The sequence below is a fragment of the Mesoplodon mirus genome, assembly GCF_964341445.2.
Source record: "Mesoplodon mirus genome assembly, chromosome: 1".
Classification (NCBI taxonomy): domain Eukaryota; kingdom Metazoa; phylum Chordata; class Mammalia; order Artiodactyla; family Ziphiidae; genus Mesoplodon; species Mesoplodon mirus.
This window is the reverse complement of record NC_138976.1, coordinates 37,215,064-37,236,229: the sequence shown is the minus strand read 5'-3', so window position 1 is coordinate 37,236,229 and position 21,166 is coordinate 37,215,064. Positions and strand designations below refer to the sequence as shown.

The window sequence follows — 21,166 nt, the reverse complement described above, 5'->3', positions numbered from 1 at the left end:
TCCCCTACCCCCACCCTGGCAGCCACCATTCTATACGCTTTCTGTCTCAAAGTTTGTCTGCTAATGCAATTTTAAAAATATTTTTATATAATAGTCAAATCTCTGAAGTTGTATTATGGTCTCTGACATGGGTACCATACTCATAAAAACCCAGGATAGCAAGATTAAAAACATTTTTTTTACCTATGTTTTCTTATACTTTCATGTTTTGGTTTTTATTTGTAGAGTTTAAATCTTTGTTTTGTTAAGAATATTTTGTGGGTGGAGAGTGAGGCTTTGGTCTTTCTCTTACTCCCAGTGACCAGTTTCTCTTTTGTTGTAGTTGAATAACCCATTTATCAATATTATCCACTCATGGGACTTCCCTGGCAGGCCAGTGGTTAAGACTTTGCCTTCTAAGGCAAGGGGTGTGGGTTCAATCCCTGGTCGGGGAGCTAAGATCCCACACGCCTCGTGCCAAAAAACATAAAACAGAAGCACTATTGTAACAAATTCAATGAAGACTCTTTAAAAAATGATCCACATCAAAAAAAATCTTTAAATAATATATATATATATATATATATATATATATATATATATATATATATATCCACTCTCGTGAAACTTGTCTTTTGTCATGGTCTAGTTTTCCATACACAGACTATGCGTACTTACAACCCGCATATATACACTTGTTAGACACGACTACACATTCTGCTTGCATGACCCCCATCTACCCTCATGTGTGTGTGGCTCACATGGTATGCAGTCCATGTCTAATATGGACTACCTTTTGGATTCTGTTCTGTTCCATTCCTAATTCAGTGTCCCTAAGGCTTAATATGTTGTAGGGCAAGGCCCTATTCTTTACCCTCTCTTTTTCGAAATTAAATGGATAATATGTTTTGTTTATTTCTCAGGGTATATTAGCATTATTTTGATAACTCCTAACCCCAAAAAACACAGTTAGAATTGGATTGATTTTATAGATTTATTTGTAGATAATTAACATGTCTATATTGCTAACATCCTTTTGAGGAGGAAGTTATATTTTATTTCCTATCTTTCAGAAGAATTTTTAATTCTCCTTCATGTAAGTCATGCAGTTTTCTCATTAGTGTTATTCCTAAATATGTTAAAGTCTTGAAGACGATGTAAACAATTTAATAAAACTCTTAAAGACTGGATTATTCCAAAGGGAAACAGTGAGAAATCCCAGTTGCTTGGCAACCAAAGCCAGCCCAAATGACCTAGTTTATTCTTAGATAGCCTTGATTTCTTCCCAGTACCCTTTCCATTTTGTTACTTTTGTCCATTTTTTGCATTGGTGTTTGATAAAATAATATTTTTCTTTTATTCAGAGTCCTACACCAAAGCTGAACTCAAAATTGAAGGTCCTGTTTGCATATATAAAATGTACCAGATGTTTTTCTATTCAGACAGCCCTCAGAAACTGATAAATTACTGTTTCATTCTCTTCTCTTTGAATAGCAAGATATCCCAGAACACGCACATAACTTCTTTTCCAGCTTATGGACATACTTGGCAGAGGGTGAGGTGAATATCAAGTATCTTTGTCCCTTGGTTTAAGCTAAAATTATAGGTAAAAAATTTAGATCCTATTTTGAGGTACAGCATTTGAGGAGTGGTTGTATTAATAGGATTCATTTTTGTATAGACAGTTTTTCTTGACCTTGTGGGTGGAAGTTTATAAATTTGCAAAGAGATGACCATGGAAGGACTTCCCCTTAAAAAATTTCCCAAAAAATCATCCAACTGAACACTTAAGATCTGTGAATTGTGTTGTATATTCATTTCCATCTCAATTTTAGAAATGTCTTCTTCACATTATCCAGGCATGTTTAAATTTTACATGAAGTATATATACCTCCCCCACCTCAATAAAATATTTGTTGATTTTTCCATCATACTACTGCTGTTTCCTTTACTACTAGTTAATGTAACCATTCCGGAGGGTTTGTTGCTGAAACATTTAAAACTATCCCATAATAAGAATTCTGCTGCCTCAAAATGTTTAGTATCAGATACACAGAAAATATGTCTTCTGTGTGCCTGAAATACCTCTTCATGTTAAGAAGACATTTCTTTTTTTCCCCCTCACTTTTCTGTTGTCCTCAGTGGAAAGTATGCCTCCACTTTCATTTTTTTTTACTTAAATATTTTTGCCTAATTAAAAATTGAAACTATAGAGTTACTTATTAAATAAATCTTTTTCTCAGACTTTTATTGTCAAAAAAATTTTTTTGCGTGCCTGCTATGCAGAGACTTTTGTACTCTGTGAAGTACTAATGCAGAGTATGTTGACAACTCTAGAATGATAAGGACAGTATACACCATGGCTTCTCATGTTTCTCCACTGTGGTGTCTTCTGTGCCAAAGAGGAAAGAGTGAAGGAAGAGAAACAACAACAGTAGCAACAATAACAGTACTGTAACAGCAGTAAGCATATATATAGAATTGTTTAATAAAAAGGATTGATAGAGTGATTGATGGGTAATGAAGTAAAAGTCAGTGAGGTTGGGAATTCCCTGACGCTCCAGTGGTTAGGACTCTGCACTTTCACTGCGGAGGGCCTAGGTTTGATCCCTCCCTGGTCGGCGAACTAAGATCCCACAAGCTGCGCAGCGCAGCCAAGAAAAAGTTAGTGAGGTTAAGTTTACTTTCAGTTATGCAGGCTTAGTTTTGATAAGATTTAATCATCCTGATAGAAGAAAAGGCACCATTATTCCACTGACAGCCTCACTATGATGATTTTTCCTAGATATTATGAAGTTGTGATGTCCAGTATGGTAGCTGCTAGCTAAATGTGGCTAAATTTAAATAAATTTAAAAATAAAAAATTCAGTTCCTCAGTTGCACTAGGTACATTTGGAGTGCTCACTAGCCACTTGTGGTTAGTACTGTCATATTGCATACTGTAGATGTTGAACATTTCCATTATCACAGGAAATTCTGTTGGACAGCACTGTTGGTCTTCCATGTCTCTACTTAACCTTTTTTTTTTCTGTGTGTGTGTGTGCGTGCAATACAGTTTTAATAACTACTTTAATGTTCTTTTCTGCTGACTCTAATCCCTGTGTTAATTCTGAGTCTTTTTTGAATGACCTCCCAACATCATCTTTGCCTATTTAAAGGCTCAAAGTGGAAATGTGAGCCAGTTTTCAAATTTGAAAGCAGTACAACCCTTTTTTCCAAATAAAATCGTACTGGAGAGCCCACTATAAAATAGATAAACTGCCATGTTTGAAGCAGAATTAGGATGCTCAGTATTCCACACACTTGGCTTTACAAGAACATAGTTTCGAAAGCTAATGATATAAAATATTCAAATAATTCATATATTGTTCTCAAATATGATTTGGAAACAGCATTTGGTAGTTTGTGTTTTGCTTGATACATAAAAGTCTGTATATGACATAAAAATGCTGTTAACAGGTTAAAAAAAATGTATATAAAAGTGGAAGTTGTTCAACTCTTAAGTGTACACAAGTAAAAGACTGCCACTTTTCCAGAAAGATACTTATTTTAATGTTATTTTTCATAGCAAAATGTTGGAAAGCTACTAATCTCACATTAGAAAGGTGGTATAATAAATAGTAAATTAAAAATGAAAGTCATGAAAACAAAACAAATGTTCATATGAAAAACAAAGTACTGTGTTCTTTAAAATTGCAAGTGAGTACAATATGTAAAAATGAAAGAATCTGCATTAAAGTGGTAGGATTTTTTCATTTTGTGGCACAAACATTTTACTAATTATCACCATTCTTAGGAAATTATAAGTACGGAACAAAAGACTGATAAAAACTTGCATTTAATTTCAATAACCATTAACCGTGCTTTTTTTCTCTTCGATTTTCTCCTCTTTCACCTACTTTATATTTTAAATTGTTTTAAATTTTGAGACAGTCACAAAATTTAAAAAGAGTTACAGATATAATACAAAGAACTGTTGATTCCTTGAGGCATTTGGGAATAAATTGTTAATCTGGTCTGTGTTCATTGGCCAAACTTTTAGTGTGCATTTCCTTCAAAGAAGAGTATTCTTCTACACAACCAGAATACAGTGGTCAAAATCTGGAAATTAACATTTGGTGCATTACTTCCCTCCAATCCTCAGTCCCCGTTCAAGTTTTTCCAGTTGTCCCAATAATGTTTGTTCCAGCAAAATAAGCATTATTCATAATCACATGTTCCATTTAGAAATCACATCTTCTAGTATCCTTTTATGTGAAACAGTTTACAGGGTTTTTTTGACTTTCGTAACCTTGACGCTTTTGAAAATTATGGACTACTTATCTTTTAGGCCATCCCTCAATTTGAGTTTGTCTTATGTTTCCTTGTGATTAGATTCAGTGTATGTAGCTTTGACAGGAATGTCACAGAAGTAATGCTCTTTTTTTCTCATTGCATCATATCAGGGAGCACATAACTTCAGTTTGTTGCATTACTGATGGTGTGCTCTTTGATCACTTGATTTGGCTGGTGTTTGCCTGGCTTCTCCACTGTAAAGTTGTGACTTACGAAGGGGGAAAGAAGAGTGTTTGGGGGAAGGTACTTTAAGGCAGTGTAAATATACTGTTCCTTATCAACTGTCAATCTATATCAGCCTATGGACTTAATGTTTCCCATTTCATTTGATGGGTTTTTATTTGTTACAGTCATTATTTTGGTTCTCAAATTGTCCTGTATTTGGCCAGTGGGAGCCCCTTCCAGCTGTCTTCTGTGTCCTTTTGGCTCGTTCCCATCATTCTTTGAAAACTTCTTTGCATTCTGGTACAAAACAGCAACAGCAAAACCCCCACAAAACCAGAAAAGTTACACACTCATCTTGTGCTTTCCTTGCTCCAGCTTTAGAGTTAGGCATTTTTTAGAGCACCTGCTTCCTTTTAGTGGAGCATGATATTAAGAAACTTTTCTGCCTGCCCCTGCTTGGATTCTAACATCTCATGCCAGGCTGCCCCTCCATTGAATTACTTCCTTAGTCCATTCAGGTCCCCATGGACGGACCTCCTCTTCACCCTGCTTAGATTATTTTTACTACGTGTGGACCCCTTCTTAACTCTCCCTGGGTTCTGACAGTCCTGGCTAGGCTACTCTCCTCTGGATGCCTTTCTTACCCATCTCATGCTCCCTAGGTTCTGACAGCCAGCAGTGAGCCACCCACTCACAGATACCTTCCTTACCTTGTTTGGGCTCCGGTTTCCCTTACCAGGCGGACCTATCACATGGATGCACTCCTTGCGTTGCTCAGGCTCTGATGCTCCATGCCAGGATGCCTTTGTATAGGGATGCCGTCCTTGCCCCACGCTGAACCACCACAGCTCCTCTCCCCCTCCGTATTTAACGCCTATCATATGCCACCCAAAGGCTTTAGAACTCAGTTGTCCAGGGAGGAAAAAAGAAGAGGGGGACTTCAGTGATTTTTTTAAAGTGGCCTTTAATGTTACTTTCACACTGTCTTTTTTCCTATTGTCATTTAAAAATTAGGAAATAAAAGTAATATCCAAATTTTCTTCTTTTTTGGCCATGGTTTTGTTTTCATTTCTTCAAGTAAATTTAAGAACTTTCTTAAATATTGTGTCATTGTGATAAGAAGGCAAGACTTTTGATTCTTGACTGATTACAATTTTAGGATATATGCATCCAGAGAAAGTAGATATGTATATTTTTATTTAACTATATTACTTCATATTACTTTACATCAACTAATTTTAAGGATTATATAATGCTTCTGTGTAACCACAAGTTCTCATTTTGTATTGTTAAATAGAGAGCCCAAGCTGCACTGCAGGCTGTCAGTACTGTCCAGTCAGGAAGTCTGGCCCTTCCTGGAGTTCCTGCTAATGAAGGCACAGTCCTGCCTGGGCAGAGCCCTGTGCTCCGAATAATTATTGAAAACCTGTTTTATCCTGTTACCCTGGAAGTTCTTCATCAGGTAAGGAGGAACACTCTTATGAAAGCAGAGTCAAATATGACATCTGTAACTTTGGATGTTTTATGTCTTTAGTTTTTCAGGTTGTTGATTTTGGTTAATGTATTTGTTTAAGTAATAAAAAAAAAATCTTCAGCATCCTGTTTCATGCAAGAAATAGTATCAATTAGAGATAGTTTCTTGAAAGCCTCCATCTTCCAACTTAAATACTTGATTTAAAAAGGTATGTAAGAATTCTGTTTTTTTATACCTAAGCATGAAAATGAACAAAGCACAGACTCCTATAAAAAGCACCGGTAGTAGTTGTTCCTCAGAAAGTAACATCAATATAGAAAACAACTAATCTGTTTCTATTGACTCCTCCCTACACTTGAGTATTTTTATTTTAAAAACTCTGAAAGGAAAATATGAGTCACTTAAATAAGGAAGTATCATGTTAAACACTGACTGATTCTCAACATAGCTTTCATAGACTACCCATTACTATGTCTAAACTGTCTTGATAAGAGGCAGTGTATCACATCATGGCCTACTGTGAAGATATAGAATTTAAGAACTGGAAGATCGACCACCTACCTAGTTACATAATTTTGTATTGAATAAAACTGAGGCTCAGATACTTGATGAGTTGAATATTGTAAAGAGTAATTTAAGAACCAGTTAGAACTCAAGTCCCCTAATGTCACCTCCAGTATTCCATTTCATTATACTTGACAACCTAAGTATAAAGATTATTTTAAAACACTAAAACATATTATATGCTTGCTTGCTTATTTATTTATTTATTTATTTATTTATTTATGGCTGCGTTGGGTCTTCGTTGCTGCGTGCGGGCTTTCTCTAATTGCGGCGAGTGGGGGCTACTCTTCGTTGTGGTGCGTGGGCTTCTCATTGCGGTGGCTTCTTGTTGTGGGGCACGGGCTCTAGGCACACGGGCTTTAGTAGTTGTGGCACGCAGGCTTCAGTAGTTGTGGCTTGTGGGCTTTAGAGCACAGGCTCAGTAGTTGTGGCACATGGGCTTAGTTGCTCATTGCGGCTTGTGGGATATTCCTGGACCAGGGATTGAACCTGTGTCCCCTGCATTGGCAGGTGGATTCTTAACCACGGTGCCAGCAGGGAAGTCCCTATTTTCATATTTATGTCTCATTATTATTATTATTATTTTTTTTTTTTTTTTTTTTTTTGCGGTACGCGGGCCTCTCACTGTTGTGGCCTCTCCCGTTGCGGAGCACTGGCTCCAGACGCGCAGGCTCAGTGGCCATGGCTCACGGGCCCAGCCACTCCGCGGCACGTGGGCTCTTCCCAGACCGGGGCACGAACCCGTGTCCCCTGCATCGGCAGGCAGACTCTCAACCACTGCGCCACCAGGGAAGCCCCCTCATTATATATTAAACAACATGATCTCAGGCCAGTCTAGACTCATTTAACTGTTTTCCAAACCTTTGGATTTGTACTACTGAATGAAGAGTCATAGGGGTGTGTGTGTGCATGTGTATTTAAGAATTGAAATGTATCCTATCCTATTCTCACATTTTACAAATAAGGGTACTGGGGACCTTAGAAGTTGTTACTTTCCCCACAGTCACTGTACCAATTGGTGATAGAACTCAGATATATTTCCTAATATGGTTCATGTGCTATGCATGTAAATATCAAAATATACCATTTATTATGCCTACTTTATTCCCTGTGATAGTTTCCTGAGTACCATTTTCTAAATATGTGCATTTGTGAAGCATGTCCTATGGAGGGTTTTAGCAGTGGTATCTGTAGCCACCGTTGGTTTCCTAAAAGTGTTCAGCAGTTACTTAAGTGATTGGTTTCTTTGTTCTGGTGGATTTTCTTTTCTACTGTTTATCCCACAAAGTGGCATTGAACCCTCTGTGATCCATCAGCATTTTTTGTTTGCTTTTGCTACTGTGGCACTGTAGCTACTGCTAACTTCTACTGCTTTACAAAAGAAGTTATAGCCCCTGTGGCTCAACATTGCCATCAGTCAGCAGTGAATTTAGTCAAGGTTGTGTGGGCCTGTCTTGTCATTCCACTTATCATTTCCCTCAGACCAGTAACAAACCTTGTTTCTCTCCCAAAAGATCATGGGTCCTTCAGGTGAAGAGAGGTAATTGAAAGAGTCTTCAATAGTAACCATTGGGATAGGACTCTCAGCCCTTTAGTTATGGCACTCTCCTGTTTAATCCTCCTTCACATTGCTGTAGGAAAACACCAAAACTTCTTAGCGAGGCACTTAAGTCCCCATTCGCAGACTTCTCCCCATCTCTTTAACCTCAATTCCTAACTCTTCTGCTTATTTAGCACCTTAGCTTTTCTGACCCTTTGACCCTCTCCCCCTCCCCACCCTCTTACTCCTGTCCTTGTCCATTTCTGTCTTCTATTTCTTAGGCCTGGAATACTCTTTACCGAGATAGCCACTTAGCTGAATCTACATCATTCCATTTGCAGCTCAAATTCACCTCCTCAGAGAGTCTTTCTCTAATTACATTAATTAAGCCCTCTCCCCCTGACACTCTATTCCATTAGCCAACTAAAATGTAGTATAGCATAATGATTAAGGATACAGTATCTGGAGCTGGTTTGAATCCTAGCTCTACCACTTACTACCTCTATAACCTTGGACAAGTAACTTACTCCCTCTATGTCTTTTTCTTATTTATATAATGGGGATGAAGATGGTATCTATACCTTCATTGTGTGGATCACATGGGTTAATGCATTTAAAGCACTTAGAACAGTGCCTGTTACATAGTAAGTGCTCAAGAAATGTTAGCTGTACTTATCAGATGCTAGTAAATTACATTGTAAGAAACTGATCCTTGGTCTTGTGGGTAAGATGTAATTTCATAAGTAATAGCATAAAATGTGATAAATATTGTGATTGGAAAAATACATGGAAGTGTGGCGTTGGTTGCACATGTTATAATTAATTAGTAAGTAGAGTTGACATTAGCTAAACTGCTCTCTAACATCTGTGGAAGCTAGTGTTTTTCCTTTAGCTCATGGTGAGGGGATTAATAATGACTGAGTTGGAAGTGGTGCTATTTCAGATGAGGTAGGTTAGGGGAAGTGTTTACAGTATGTTGACATTTGAACAGAAGCTTGAAGGATGTGAGGGTGTAAGTTATGTGTATATATGGTAGAACAATGATCCAGTCACAAAGAACAGCAAGTGCAAAGTCCCTAAAATGGAAGTGTGCTTAATGTGTTCAAATATCAGAAAAAAAGACTATATCATTGGAGTGTAAAAAATAGGAAAGCCATAAATGATAGGCTCAGAGAAGGTGTTAAGACTAGATGATGCAGAGCCTTTATAATCTTTACACTGAGTAAAATAGGAAGCCATGGAGGATTTTGAGTAGAGGAGGGAGATGATAGGTTTAATGTTCTTGTTGCTATGTTAAGAATACACTGTAGGCTTAAGTGGAGACTCTTATCATAGTCCAGATGAGAGATGGTGGTGACCCAGGTGGGGACGTGAGCACTGCACATGGTGATTACATATATATTTGGAATGATTTGCTGATGGGTTTAGTAGATGTGGGTTATGGAGAGAAAGAGAGTAATCAAGAATGCCTTCCAGGGCTTCCCTGGTGGCGCAGTGGTTGAGAGTCCGCCTGCCGATGCAGGGGACACGGGTTCGTGCCCCGGTCTGGGAGGATCCCACATGCCGCAGAGCAGCTGGGCCCGTGAGCCATGGCCGCTGAGCCTGCGCGTCCGAGATTGTGGATGTGAGCCTCTGGTAAAATAGAGCTATCTTATGCTAAGATAGTAAAGACTGAGGGCGAAAAAGATTTAGGACGGGGTGGGAGGAAGGGGAAGAATCAAGAGTGTGTTTTGGACATGTTAAATTTGAGATACCTGTTAGACAGTCAAGTGGGAGATGTTGAAGAGACAGTTGGGAAATAAGTCTGGATTGGGCATAAGAATTCACGCTGGAGAATTGGTAATCATTTGCATATGAGTGGTAATTACGGCCATTGGATTGGATGGCATCACTTAGAGAGTATTTGTAGATAAAGAAGGCATTCATCAACTGTTCCATTACATAAACTCAACCCTGCATTCTAAAAAATTTCTTTGTGTACTGAAGGAGTAGGTGAAAACAGTATTTTTGTGGAATCCATTACTTCCAAGTATTGTTATATGTGGGGTTATTTTATGAATGTCCAAAAGATGAATCTCTTCAGGATAAAGGACTTATCTTTTTGAATTGCAAAATAAAGATAAATAGCTTGCAAAAACCAATTATTATGGTATCAAATAAAAGAATCAACACTAGTAATACAAAATTCTAGTTCTTAAATCTTGCTGTTTTGTTGGCTACAAAAACTATTATAAACAAATTGTGGCCAATGTGCTTGCCATTTTAAAAAGTTCTAATAATGCTTTTTACAAGTGAATACTGGTGAACAGTTTCTGGCAAGCCCTCTTTATAAACATCACCCTGAAGATTAATTTTATCAGAATTTGATCTTTAGTATTTTATTAGTCCCATTTTAAAGTCTGAAAAGATTAAAATGCACAAGAAATGTCAAGAGTTGAGTATGTGTTTCTTATGTTTATGACAGCAAAGTAAATATATTAGGAAATAGTCGAAGACCTTGTAATCTATAAAAATATATATTAAACTTTCCTAAACATTGATCTTTTGAGACCAAATCTATTTAAAACTGAGTATTTTGATAATTATAAAAAAGTTGTTAAAAACCACACTTCAGGCATTCCTGAATTCCCCAATGTTGGTGCTCACTTACTTTATTCAAAAGTATCAGATTGGGGACTTCCCTGATGGCGCAGTCGTTAAGAATCCACCTGCCAGTGCAAGGGACATGGGTTTGGGCCCTGAGCCAGGAAGATCCCACAGGCTGTGGAGCAACTAAGCCCATGCGCCGCAACTACTGAGCCTGTGCTCTAGAGCCCGTGAGCCACAACTACTGAGCCCGCGTGCCACAACTACTAAAGCCCACGTGCCTAGAGCCCTTGCTCTGCAACAAGAGAAGCCACCACAAAGAGAAGCCTGCGCACCACAACAAAGAGTAGCCCTGGCTCACCGCAACTAGAGAAAGCCCGCGCACAGCAACAAAGACCCAATGCAGCCAAAAATAAATTAAAAAAAAAAAAAAGTATCAGATTGATCTTTGCAGCTACTCTTTCAGTAAATACAATCCACGGGGCTCTAGAGAGCTATCCATGGTTAGCCAGTTGAGTTCATTCATATTCTCTTGGCACATTCAGATGAAAATTACACAGCCAAACACATCTGTCAGGGAGGATATGCTTCAGGTTGTTGTTCAAGTTAAATGAGGGAAAGGAATCGAACCATTAACAAAATCTGAAGGTTAAGTGGAAATTAACTAGGTTCTATAGCATAATACAGTATAAAATCCCAAATTTTAGAGCAAATTATATGCTCTTGTTACTTCATTAACAAGATATTTTACATCAAAAATGTTTATCATTTTAAAAATTGCATATTGCCATAATTCTTCAGTCAGGTCTCAGAGTATAATTTGTTATCAATTAATAATAAGCATTTACTCTGTGCCTCTTATATGCCAGGAATTGTACTCAATGATAGAGAAATGATTAAGACAAGGTATATACCTTCAAGGAGCTTTCAGTCTAAAGGAGACATATATAAACAAGTGTATAGACCAATGTAAATAAAACAGCTAGATAAATATTTGTATGAGGCCAAGAGGGGATATTAATATTTGGTACTAGAGAATGAACTCTATTGAGATTTGGGTGAGGCTAAGGATTTTCTGGTGGCATTATTCCCTGAGCTGAGTTTTGAAAAAGATAAATGAAAATTTACTAGGTATTAGGTAAAGAGTTACAAGAAAAGGGAAAAGCCACATGTATAGGCATGGAAGTCTGAAACCACTTAGTGTATCTCGAGAACTACTATAGACAATTCCCTACTGTTGATGTAAATAGTGTGGTATAAAAAGTGTCAGGAAATGAGGTTGGAGAGGTACACCAGGAAGAGATTGTGTATGTTATACCAAAGAGCTTGGATTTTACCATGTAGATAATGGGGAGATAGTGAGGAATTTTAAGCAGGGAACAGTGTAATCTGACTTGTACTTTAGAGCATTACTTGTGTCTGCAGTGTGAAGGAGGGAGGTTAGGCAGTTACTATATCTCCTTTTATATATATACATACACATTTTTTTTTACATACACATTTTTAACGTCTGTTACTACTCCTTTATCAGGTGAAAAAAAACCTCAATTGATGCACTTACAATATATGGATTGATGTGTGTGCATGCATGTAACACCATAGTATCACCAAGGATGGAAATTAAGAAAACATAATACCTTTTCCCAAGAATGCTTATACCTATATCTTAAAGAAAGATACAACATAAAATCTTTGACAGCTGAGAAGAAAGTAAATTTTGTATTCTTCTATAAACTTTAAGAATATTATCTAGGACATGAGGGTGTACTGAGGAAATAACCTGTTACAAGACCAAAGTTTTCATCAAAAGAACAAAACAGGGCTTCCCTGGTGGCGCAGTGGTTGAGAGTCCGCCTGCCGATGCAGGGGACGCGGGTTCGTGCCCCGGTCCGGGAGGGTCCCGCATGCCGCGGAGCGGCTGGGCCCGTGGGCCGTGGCTGCTGGGCCTGCGCGTCCGGAGCCTGTGCTTCGCAACGGGAGAGACCACAGCAATGAGAGGCCCACATACCGCAAAAAAAAAAAAAAAGAACAAAACAAAAAATTTCCTAGTGTTTTTCAAAATACAGTTATAATGAGGGGTTAAGGTCTCAAAGTTCTAAACCCTGAAATATGACCATAATGAAATTAACTACATTTTATTAAAAGTTTTAAATTTCAATAAAGAGCCTTCAGACTATCTGACTTTTAAGGAATGGCATTTTCTGGTGATCCCTTCCAAGACAAATTGATTCCACAAATCTTGTTGATCTTCTTATCTCTTATAAGAAATGTTTAACTCTAAGCTAATAATATGTTAAAGCATATCTTGCCAACAATGAGTATTTGGACTTTAGGATAGTTATTTTATCTTGGAGGGTGGTAAAATACACATAAATTTTATCATTTTAACTTTTTAAAATTGTACAGTTCAGTGGCATTAGGTACATTTATATTTTTTTGCAACCATCACCAAATAGCATGTATCTCTAGAAATGTTTTCATCTTCCCGTTGAAACTCCTGTACCTATTAAACAGTAACTCCCCACCCCATTCCTCCCTTTTCTCAGCCCGTGGCAACCACCATTCTTCCTCCTGTCTGTGAATTTGCCTACTCTAGGTTCCTCATATAAGTGGAATCACGCGTCATTTGTTGGTTTTTTTGTTTGTTTGTTTTGTTTTTTGCGGTACGCGGGCCTCTCACTGTTGTGGCCTCTCCCGCTGCAGAGCACAGGCTCCGGACGCGCAGGCTCAGCGGCCGTGGCTCACGGGCCCAGCCGCTCCGCGGCATGTGGGATCCTCCCGGACCGTGGCACGAACCCGCGTCCCCTGCATCGGCAGGCGGACTCTCAACCACTGTGCCACCAGGGAAGCCCTCATTTGTTGTTTTGAGACTGGCTTATTTCCCTTAACACAGTGTCTTCAGGGTTCATCTATGTTGTAGCATGTGTCAGAATTTCCTTTGTTTTTAAGGCTGAATAATATTTCATTGTACGGATATACCACATTTTGTTTATTCATTGATCTGTGGATGGATACTTGAGTTGCTTCCATCTTTTGGCTTTTGCAAATAATGCTGCTATGAACATAGGTGTTCAAATATCTCTTTGAGTCTCTGCTTTCAATTCTTTTGAGTATATACCAAGAAACGGAATTGTTGGATCATATGGTAATTTTATTCTTAATTTTTTTTGAAGAATCCCCATACAGTTTTCCATAGCCACTGCACCATTTTACATTTCCACCAACAGTGCACAAGGGTTCCACTTCCTCCACTTCTTCCCCAACACTTAATCTTTTGTTTGTTTGTTTGTTTTGGATTTTTTAATTGCACCTGTCCTAATTGGGGCGTGAAGTGGTATTTTGTTGTAGTTTTTATTTGCATTTTGATGATTAGTGATGTTGAGCATCTTTTCTTTCTTTCTTTTTTTTTTTTTTTTTTTTGGCCACACCACGTGGCTTGCAGGATCTTAGTTCCCTGACCAGAGGTTGAACCTGGGCCCTTGGCAGTCCTAACCACTGGACCGCCAGGGAGTTCCCATTGAGCATCTTTTCAAGTGCTTGTTGCTATTGATTATCTTCTTTGGAGAAAGATCTATTCAAATCCTTTGCCTGTTTTTAAAATTGGGTTTTTGTTGTTGTTGAGTTGTAGGAGTTTTTTTTATATTTCTGTATATTAACCCCTTATCAGATAAATGATGTGCAAATATTGTCTCCCATTTTGTGGGTTGTCTTTTCAAGTCTGTTGATAGTCTTTTGATGAACATAAGTGTCCATTTTGATGTAGTTGAATTTATCTATTTTTTCTTTTGTTGCCCATGCTCTAGGATAGTTATTCTTTTTTTTTTAAGATTTATTTATTATTTACTTATTTATTTTTGGCTGCATTGGGTCTTAGCTGCGGCATGTGGGATCTTCATTGAGGCATGCGGGATCTTTCGTTGCGGCGTGTGGGATCTTCGTTGCGGCACGCAGGCTTCTCTCTAGTTGTGGCATGTGGGTTTTCTCTTCTCTAGTTGTGGTGCACAGGCTCCAGCACGTGTGAGCTCTGTGGTTGTGGTGCAGGGGTTCCAGAGCGCAAGGGCTCTGTAGTTCGTGGCATGCGGGCTCTCTAGTTGAGACACGCGAGCTCAGTGGTTGCGGCACACAAGCTCAGTAGTTGCGGCGCGCAGGCTTAGTTGCCCCACAGCATTTGGGATCTTAGTTCCCCAACCAGGGATCAAACCCATGTCCCCTGCATTGGAAGGCAGATTCTTTTTTTTTTTAATACATTTATTTATTTTTGGCTGCTTTGGGTCTTTGTTGCTGCGCATGGGTGTTCTCTATTTGCGGCGAGCAGAGGCTACTCTTTGTTGTGGTACACCGGCTTCTCTTGTTGCGGAGCATGAGCTCTAGGTGCACAGGCTTCAGTAGTTGTGGCTCACGGGCTCAGTAGTTGTGGCTCATGGGCTCTAGAGTGTAAGCTCAGTAGTTGTGGCGCATGGGCTTAGTTGCTCCTCAGCATGTGGGATCTTCCCAGACCAGGGCTCAAACCCATGTCCCCTGCATTGGCAGGCGGATTCTTTACCACTGGACCACCAGGGAAATCCCTAGGATAGTTATTCTTGATCACTCTTTCTGATAATTAAAAAGCAGAACCATTTGCCTATTAAGGAGACACATACATAGTATTTGATAACAACAAATTCTTACCAGCATAGGGAATACTTATGTTTTTATCCTTAGAAGCAGAAGGGCGAGTTTCTGGCTCATTGAAATCCAGATTTAAAATGGAATGTCAGAGGAAAGCAAAATGCATTGTAGTAACCCTGGCCCTGAACTTGTGGTGGGGAAGTATAACAAGTGTTGTAAGAGCATTGGTAACCAGCGGTCTGTCAGGAAACCTTCCCCCAACTCTGTTTATTCCGCTTCTCTAAAGACTCTTTAGAGACGCCTTCCTTGAGCACCCTTGCACCTTCCCAACTTGCATTCCAGTTCACTCTCATCCCTTTCCCTTTTATTTTTAAAACAAAACACTTTTTTATGACCAGACATTGGTATTTATTGGCTTATTTGTTTATCGTCTGTCTTTCCTTATGAGGGCAGAGACTCGTTTCTTTCTTTTTTTTTTCTTTCTTTGAGGATTTTCCAGGTATTTTTTTTCTGTTATTGATTTTTAGTTTAAATCTATAATTGTTTGAGAATATACACTGTATGATTTCTATTATTTTAAATTTGTTAAAGTGTGTTTTATGACTCAGAATGTGTCTATCTTGGTCAGTGTTTCATGCAAAATTCAGAATGTGTATTCTGTTATTGGGTGCACTGTTCTATAAATGTCAACTAGATCCAGTTGATTGATGATGCTATTTAGTTCAACTATATCCTTACTGATTTTCTGACTTCTGGATCTGTCAATTAGTGACAGAGTGGTGTTAAAGTCTCCAGCTACAATAGTGTTTTTGTAGTCCAGCAGCTTTTTTTCTCAAGTATTTTGATTCTTTTTCATTAAGCACATACATATTAAGGGTTGTTATGTCTTCTTGGATAAATGACCCCTATTATTATTATATACCCTCCCTCTTTATCTCTGATAATTTTTCTTCAAAAGTCAGCTTTGTCTAGATTTAATATAGCTGTACCAGCTTTTCTTAAAAATTAGTGTTAGCATGGTGTATCTTTCTCTCCCTTTAGCTTAAGTCTTTATATTTAAAGTGGGTTTCTCATGAATAACCTGGAGGTAGGTTTTGTTTGTGCTTTTTAAAAAGCCCACTCTGACAAGTATGTATTTTAATTAGCATATTTAGAACATTCACATTTAAAGTGATTTTTTATATAGTTGGACTTAAATCTACTAGGTTGGTAACTGTTTCCTACTTGTTTGTTGTTTCTTCCCCCTTCTCTTTCTGCCTTTTTAAGGTTTTTTTTCCTGTTTCACATTTTGTTTTTTACTAGAATTCTTTAGAGCATTTTTAGTTCACAAAAATCTTGAGCAGAATGTATATACCTCCTTACCGCCACAGACATACACAGTTTCCCTCTATTATTAACATTAGTATGGTACTATTGTTTAAAATTGATGAGCCCGTATTGAGACTCTTGTTACTGTTTTGTTCACTGCTGACTTTCTAGAGCTTAGAACAGTGCTCTATGAGTATTTGATGAATTCATAGAACATTGAACATTTTGTTGTTCATTTTGTTGAATATTTTGTAGTTTTCCTGTCTATAAAAATTTCAAGAAGTAGATGCTGATTCTCAGGCTGAAATAATTGATCTGTATGTATATACAGGTATATGCTTTGTAACACCAACATCTCATAGCATTAATTAATTCCTCTTGTAACCTCCTGATTCAGTATTGTGCCATTTATGACATGCTATAAAATAGGTTAAATATTTAGTGCCTGTTATGTGTCAGGCACTGTTTTAAGCCATGCATGAGTATTGAAACATGAACATCTTAGGCTTGATTGAAGTAATTTTGGTACCAATAGTTTTAATAGAGGAAATTATTTTCATTTAAAACTGGGATTCAGGGGCTTCCCTGGTGGCGCAGTGGTTGAGAGTCCACCTGCCGATGCAGGGGACACGGGTTCGTGCCCCAGTCCGGGAAGATCCCACATGCCGTGGAGTGGCTGAGCCCGTGAGCCATGGCCGCTGAACCTGCGCGTCCGGAGCCTGTGCTCCGCAACGGGAGAGGCCACAACAGTGAGAGGCCCGCGTACCGCAAAAAAGCAAAAACAAAAAAAAAACCTGGGATTCATGAATCAAGTTGTATTTATAAAGATATGTTAGCAAATTTTTTCCTTAAATTTAACCTAATGTGAACTTTTTTCCAGATATTTTCTAAATTTGGCACAGTCTTAAAGATTATCACCTTTACAAAGAATAATCAGTTTCAAGCCTTGCTTCAGTATGCTGACCCATTGAATGCACATTATGCCAAAATGGTAATTATGATCTTTTTTTCATTTTTCAATTGTTAATCAGTCACTTCAGTGATACCAAAGAAAGCCATCATGTCTTCTCCTTTGCTGTAGTTTACCATGTGGTTTTTTTTTTTGAAAATTGTAATAAAATATACATACTGAAATTTACCATTTTTAAAATACTGTTCCATATGCTCTTCTTATAGTCTAAAAATTACTTCTTTCTTCATATGAAATGGTTTCAAATCACCTGTCATTTCTCAGATTTCTGGGACTCATTTCTGTTTGTCATATTTAAAGTCTAGAGTTGAGCACAGTACTTCTGATATAATCTGACTAATAAAGTAGGATTATCTTTACCCTATTGCCTCATTTTCTTATGTTAAGTGAGCCAAAGATTGATTGATTTCAATATTTTTGCAACCATATTCACTGTTGAATTTCATTGAGTTCTGAATTGCTAAAGACATTAAATCTTAGGAAATATGCTGTATTCAATTCATATTGTCTTCTTGTTAGTACATGAGTGCTTGACTTTTGACGAGATGTAAAACTTCACATTCAGTTTGGTTACGTTTGACCCATCTCCTATTGAGATCTATCCCTAACTCTAATTCTATCTTGTATTGGTATCTGAATTATTTCTAATTTTTTTCCAAAGATAGGGACTAAGGTTTATAGTACTTTCGTGTATCACAAGGTATCTAGCTCTTGATTAGGAATAACATTTATATTTGCTGTACCCTCTACCCGCATATTATTTTGTACCTTTATGATGGCATACTGGTTAATAACTATTATAAGTCAGTGGTTTTGTATATTTGTATGTTTTTTGTTTTATTGATATTTTTATGTTTTGGTTTCTGGTATTTATTTTTATAAATTGAAGTGTTTGTGGAAGTCATAAGTAGCTATAAATATCCCTTTGGTAAGTCTTTATTATTTTCAAAGGAGGGATTGCTGATTTTTGGTCTTGTATCTGATCTGACTCAAAACTTCCCTCAAGTTTATTACTCAAAGAAATTAAACTTACAAGAAAAACAGTAAGTGGTAGATAATATTTCACATATTGTGGTTCTGACAGGTACCATTTACAAAGGCTTTATTTCATCTTAGCCTATATAAATTACACTAAAATGAATTAAGATGAAATGTAAAATTTAAATATCTTTAAACATTTAAAAAATAATCATAATAATAATTAGTACAATGTACAATAATGTATAATAGTTTTCTAAGCTTATACATTTCTCCTCTTCCATTTGCTCTTATCATAGACAAGATAGGGATTATTATCCTTACTTTACAGATGAAAAAACTGAGAAATAGAGATTTTCATTTTCTCTCTTAGGCTCACACAGTGACAGAGGTAAAAGTAAACACAGGTCTTTGGCTTTTAGTTTAGTCCTCTTTGCTTTATGCCTGACTGCCACTCTGTCAAAGTAGAGGCTACTTGATTTATTATTGTTATTACCTTGCAAAACATCAGTCCCTTTCTTACATGCTTTAGGCTCTGGATGGCCAGAATATCTATAATGCATGCTGCACTCTGCGTATTGACTTCTCCAAGCTTACCAGCCTTAATGTGAAATATAATAATGACAAAAGCAGAGACTTCACTCGCTTAGACCTTCCTACTGGTGATGGCCAGCCATCCCTTGAACCCCCTATGGCTTTTGGTGAGTAGTTCTATTTTGGGTCACAGAACAAGCTTTCTGAAGTTAAAAGTTTCATTTATTAATCCATATATGTCAGGTGGTTTCTCCTTGGATTCTCTCAGGATTTCTAAAGAAAAGCAAGAATCATGGAACCAAAACGTGTTCATTAATTGAATCTTGATATTAGTAGATTCTATTAGTTGGCAAAAACAAGTAGATACCTGAAATTGAATTTATTTTCTAACATTAATATTACTCGTTCTTTATAAACCATACAACCATTTGCTTGAAATTAATAGTCATATATTACCACTGGTTTAAATAAGTTGATTTATAAGGTTGGCCAAAAAGTTCCTTTGGTTTCTAAGTACAAATAAAAGACACATTTTTCATTTTCACCAAGAACTTTTTTTGCGGTACGTGGGCCTCTCACTGTTGTGGCCTCTCCCGTTGTGGCCTCTCCCGTTGCAGAGCACAGGCTCTGGACACGCAGGCCCAGCGGCCATGGTTCACGGGCCCAGCCGCTCCGCGGCATGTGGGATCTTCCCAGACCGGGGCACGAACCCATGTCCCCTGCATCGGCAGGTGGACTCTCAACCACTGCGCCACCAGGGAAGCCCCACTAAGAACTGTATTGAACAACATATTCACCCTTTTGTTCCACTACCTTCTCCCATTTTTCAGGCAACTTCATAATTCCATCTTCTCAAAAGTTTTTATCTTTTTGAGCAAAGAACTGTTCCAGGTGCCTTTTACAGTCTTCCGGGAAATGGAAATTTTTTCCATTAAGAGAATTTTGTAAAGACTGAAATAAATGAAAATCCGAAGGTGTAATGTCTGGTGAATACAGCAGGTGAATCAGAACTTCCCAGCCAAGCTGTAACAGTTTTTGTCTGGTCATCAAAGAAACATGTGGTCTTATGTTATCCTGATGGAAGATTACGCATTTTCTGTTGACTAATTCTGGACGCTTTTTGTCGAATGCTGCTTTCAGTTGGTCTAATTGGGAGCAGTACTTGTTGGAATTAATCGTTTGGTTTTCCGGAAGGAGCTAATTAAAATAGAGGACTCCCTTCCAATCCCACCATATACACAACATCCCCTTTTTTGGATGAAGACTAGCCTTTGGTGTGGTTGGTGGTGGTTCATTTCGCTTGCCCCACAGTCTCTTCTGTTTCACATTATTGTACAATATCCACTTTTCATCGTCTGTCACAATTTGTTTTGAAAACAAAACGTTTTCATTACGTTTAAGTAGAGAATCACATGCGGAAATATGGTCAAGAAGGTTTTTTTCGCTTATGTGGAACCCTAACATCAAAGCGATGAACATAACCAAGCTGGTGCAAATGATTTTCAGTGCTTGATTCGGATATTTTGAGTATGTCAGCTATCTCCCACATGGTATAACGTTGATTGTTCTCAATTAATGTCTCAATTTGATCGCTATCAACTCAACTGGTCTACCCAACTGTGGAGCATCGTCCAGCAAGAAATCTCCAGCACGAAACTTTGCAACCACTTTTGACATGTTTGATCAGTCACAGGACCTTCTCCATACACTGCACAAATCTTTTTGTGTGTTTCAGTTGCCTTTTTACCTTTCTTGAAATAATAAAGTATAATATGCTGAAAATGTTGCTTTTTTTCTTCCATCTTCAATATTAAAATGGCTACACAGAAATTCACCAATTTTGATAAGTTTTTTTTTTAATGCACGCTGATCTGATAGCTGTCACAATACAATCTAACAAAACTGTTTCAAGTGAAGTTAAAGACAACTAAGTGCTACTAAAGGCATCTTACAGAAAAAACCGAGCAAACCTTTTGGCCAGCCCAGTATAACCAGCAAAATACTGGTGTAAGTGGTCTTGAGAGAAATACTTTTCCTTTTTTAAGTAGTGATACTTTAAAACAAGGACCTAAATTAGTAGTATGTTTTTCCTTTATTCAAAGAAGAGGATTTACAATTTTTTGTT

At 37.7% G+C, this 21,166-nt stretch overlaps 1 protein-coding gene across 5 annotated transcripts in view; it reads left to right on the top strand.

Annotated features, from left to right (window-relative positions):
* The window catches only part of PTBP3 (polypyrimidine tract binding protein 3), a 102,364-nt gene that overhangs the window by 54,586 nt on the left and 26,612 nt on the right, over positions 1-21,166 (top strand). For all 5 annotated transcript variants that reach the window (XM_082623227.1, XM_082623225.1, XM_082623224.1 and 2 more), the window contains 3 exons: positions 5,777-5,941; positions 17,440-17,550; positions 19,040-19,208. In XM_082623227.1, the coding sequence (XP_082479353.1) occupies positions 5,777-5,941; positions 17,440-17,550; positions 19,040-19,208 (445 nt within the window). The remainder of the gene's footprint in view (positions 1-5,776; positions 5,942-17,439; positions 17,551-19,039; positions 19,209-21,166) is intronic.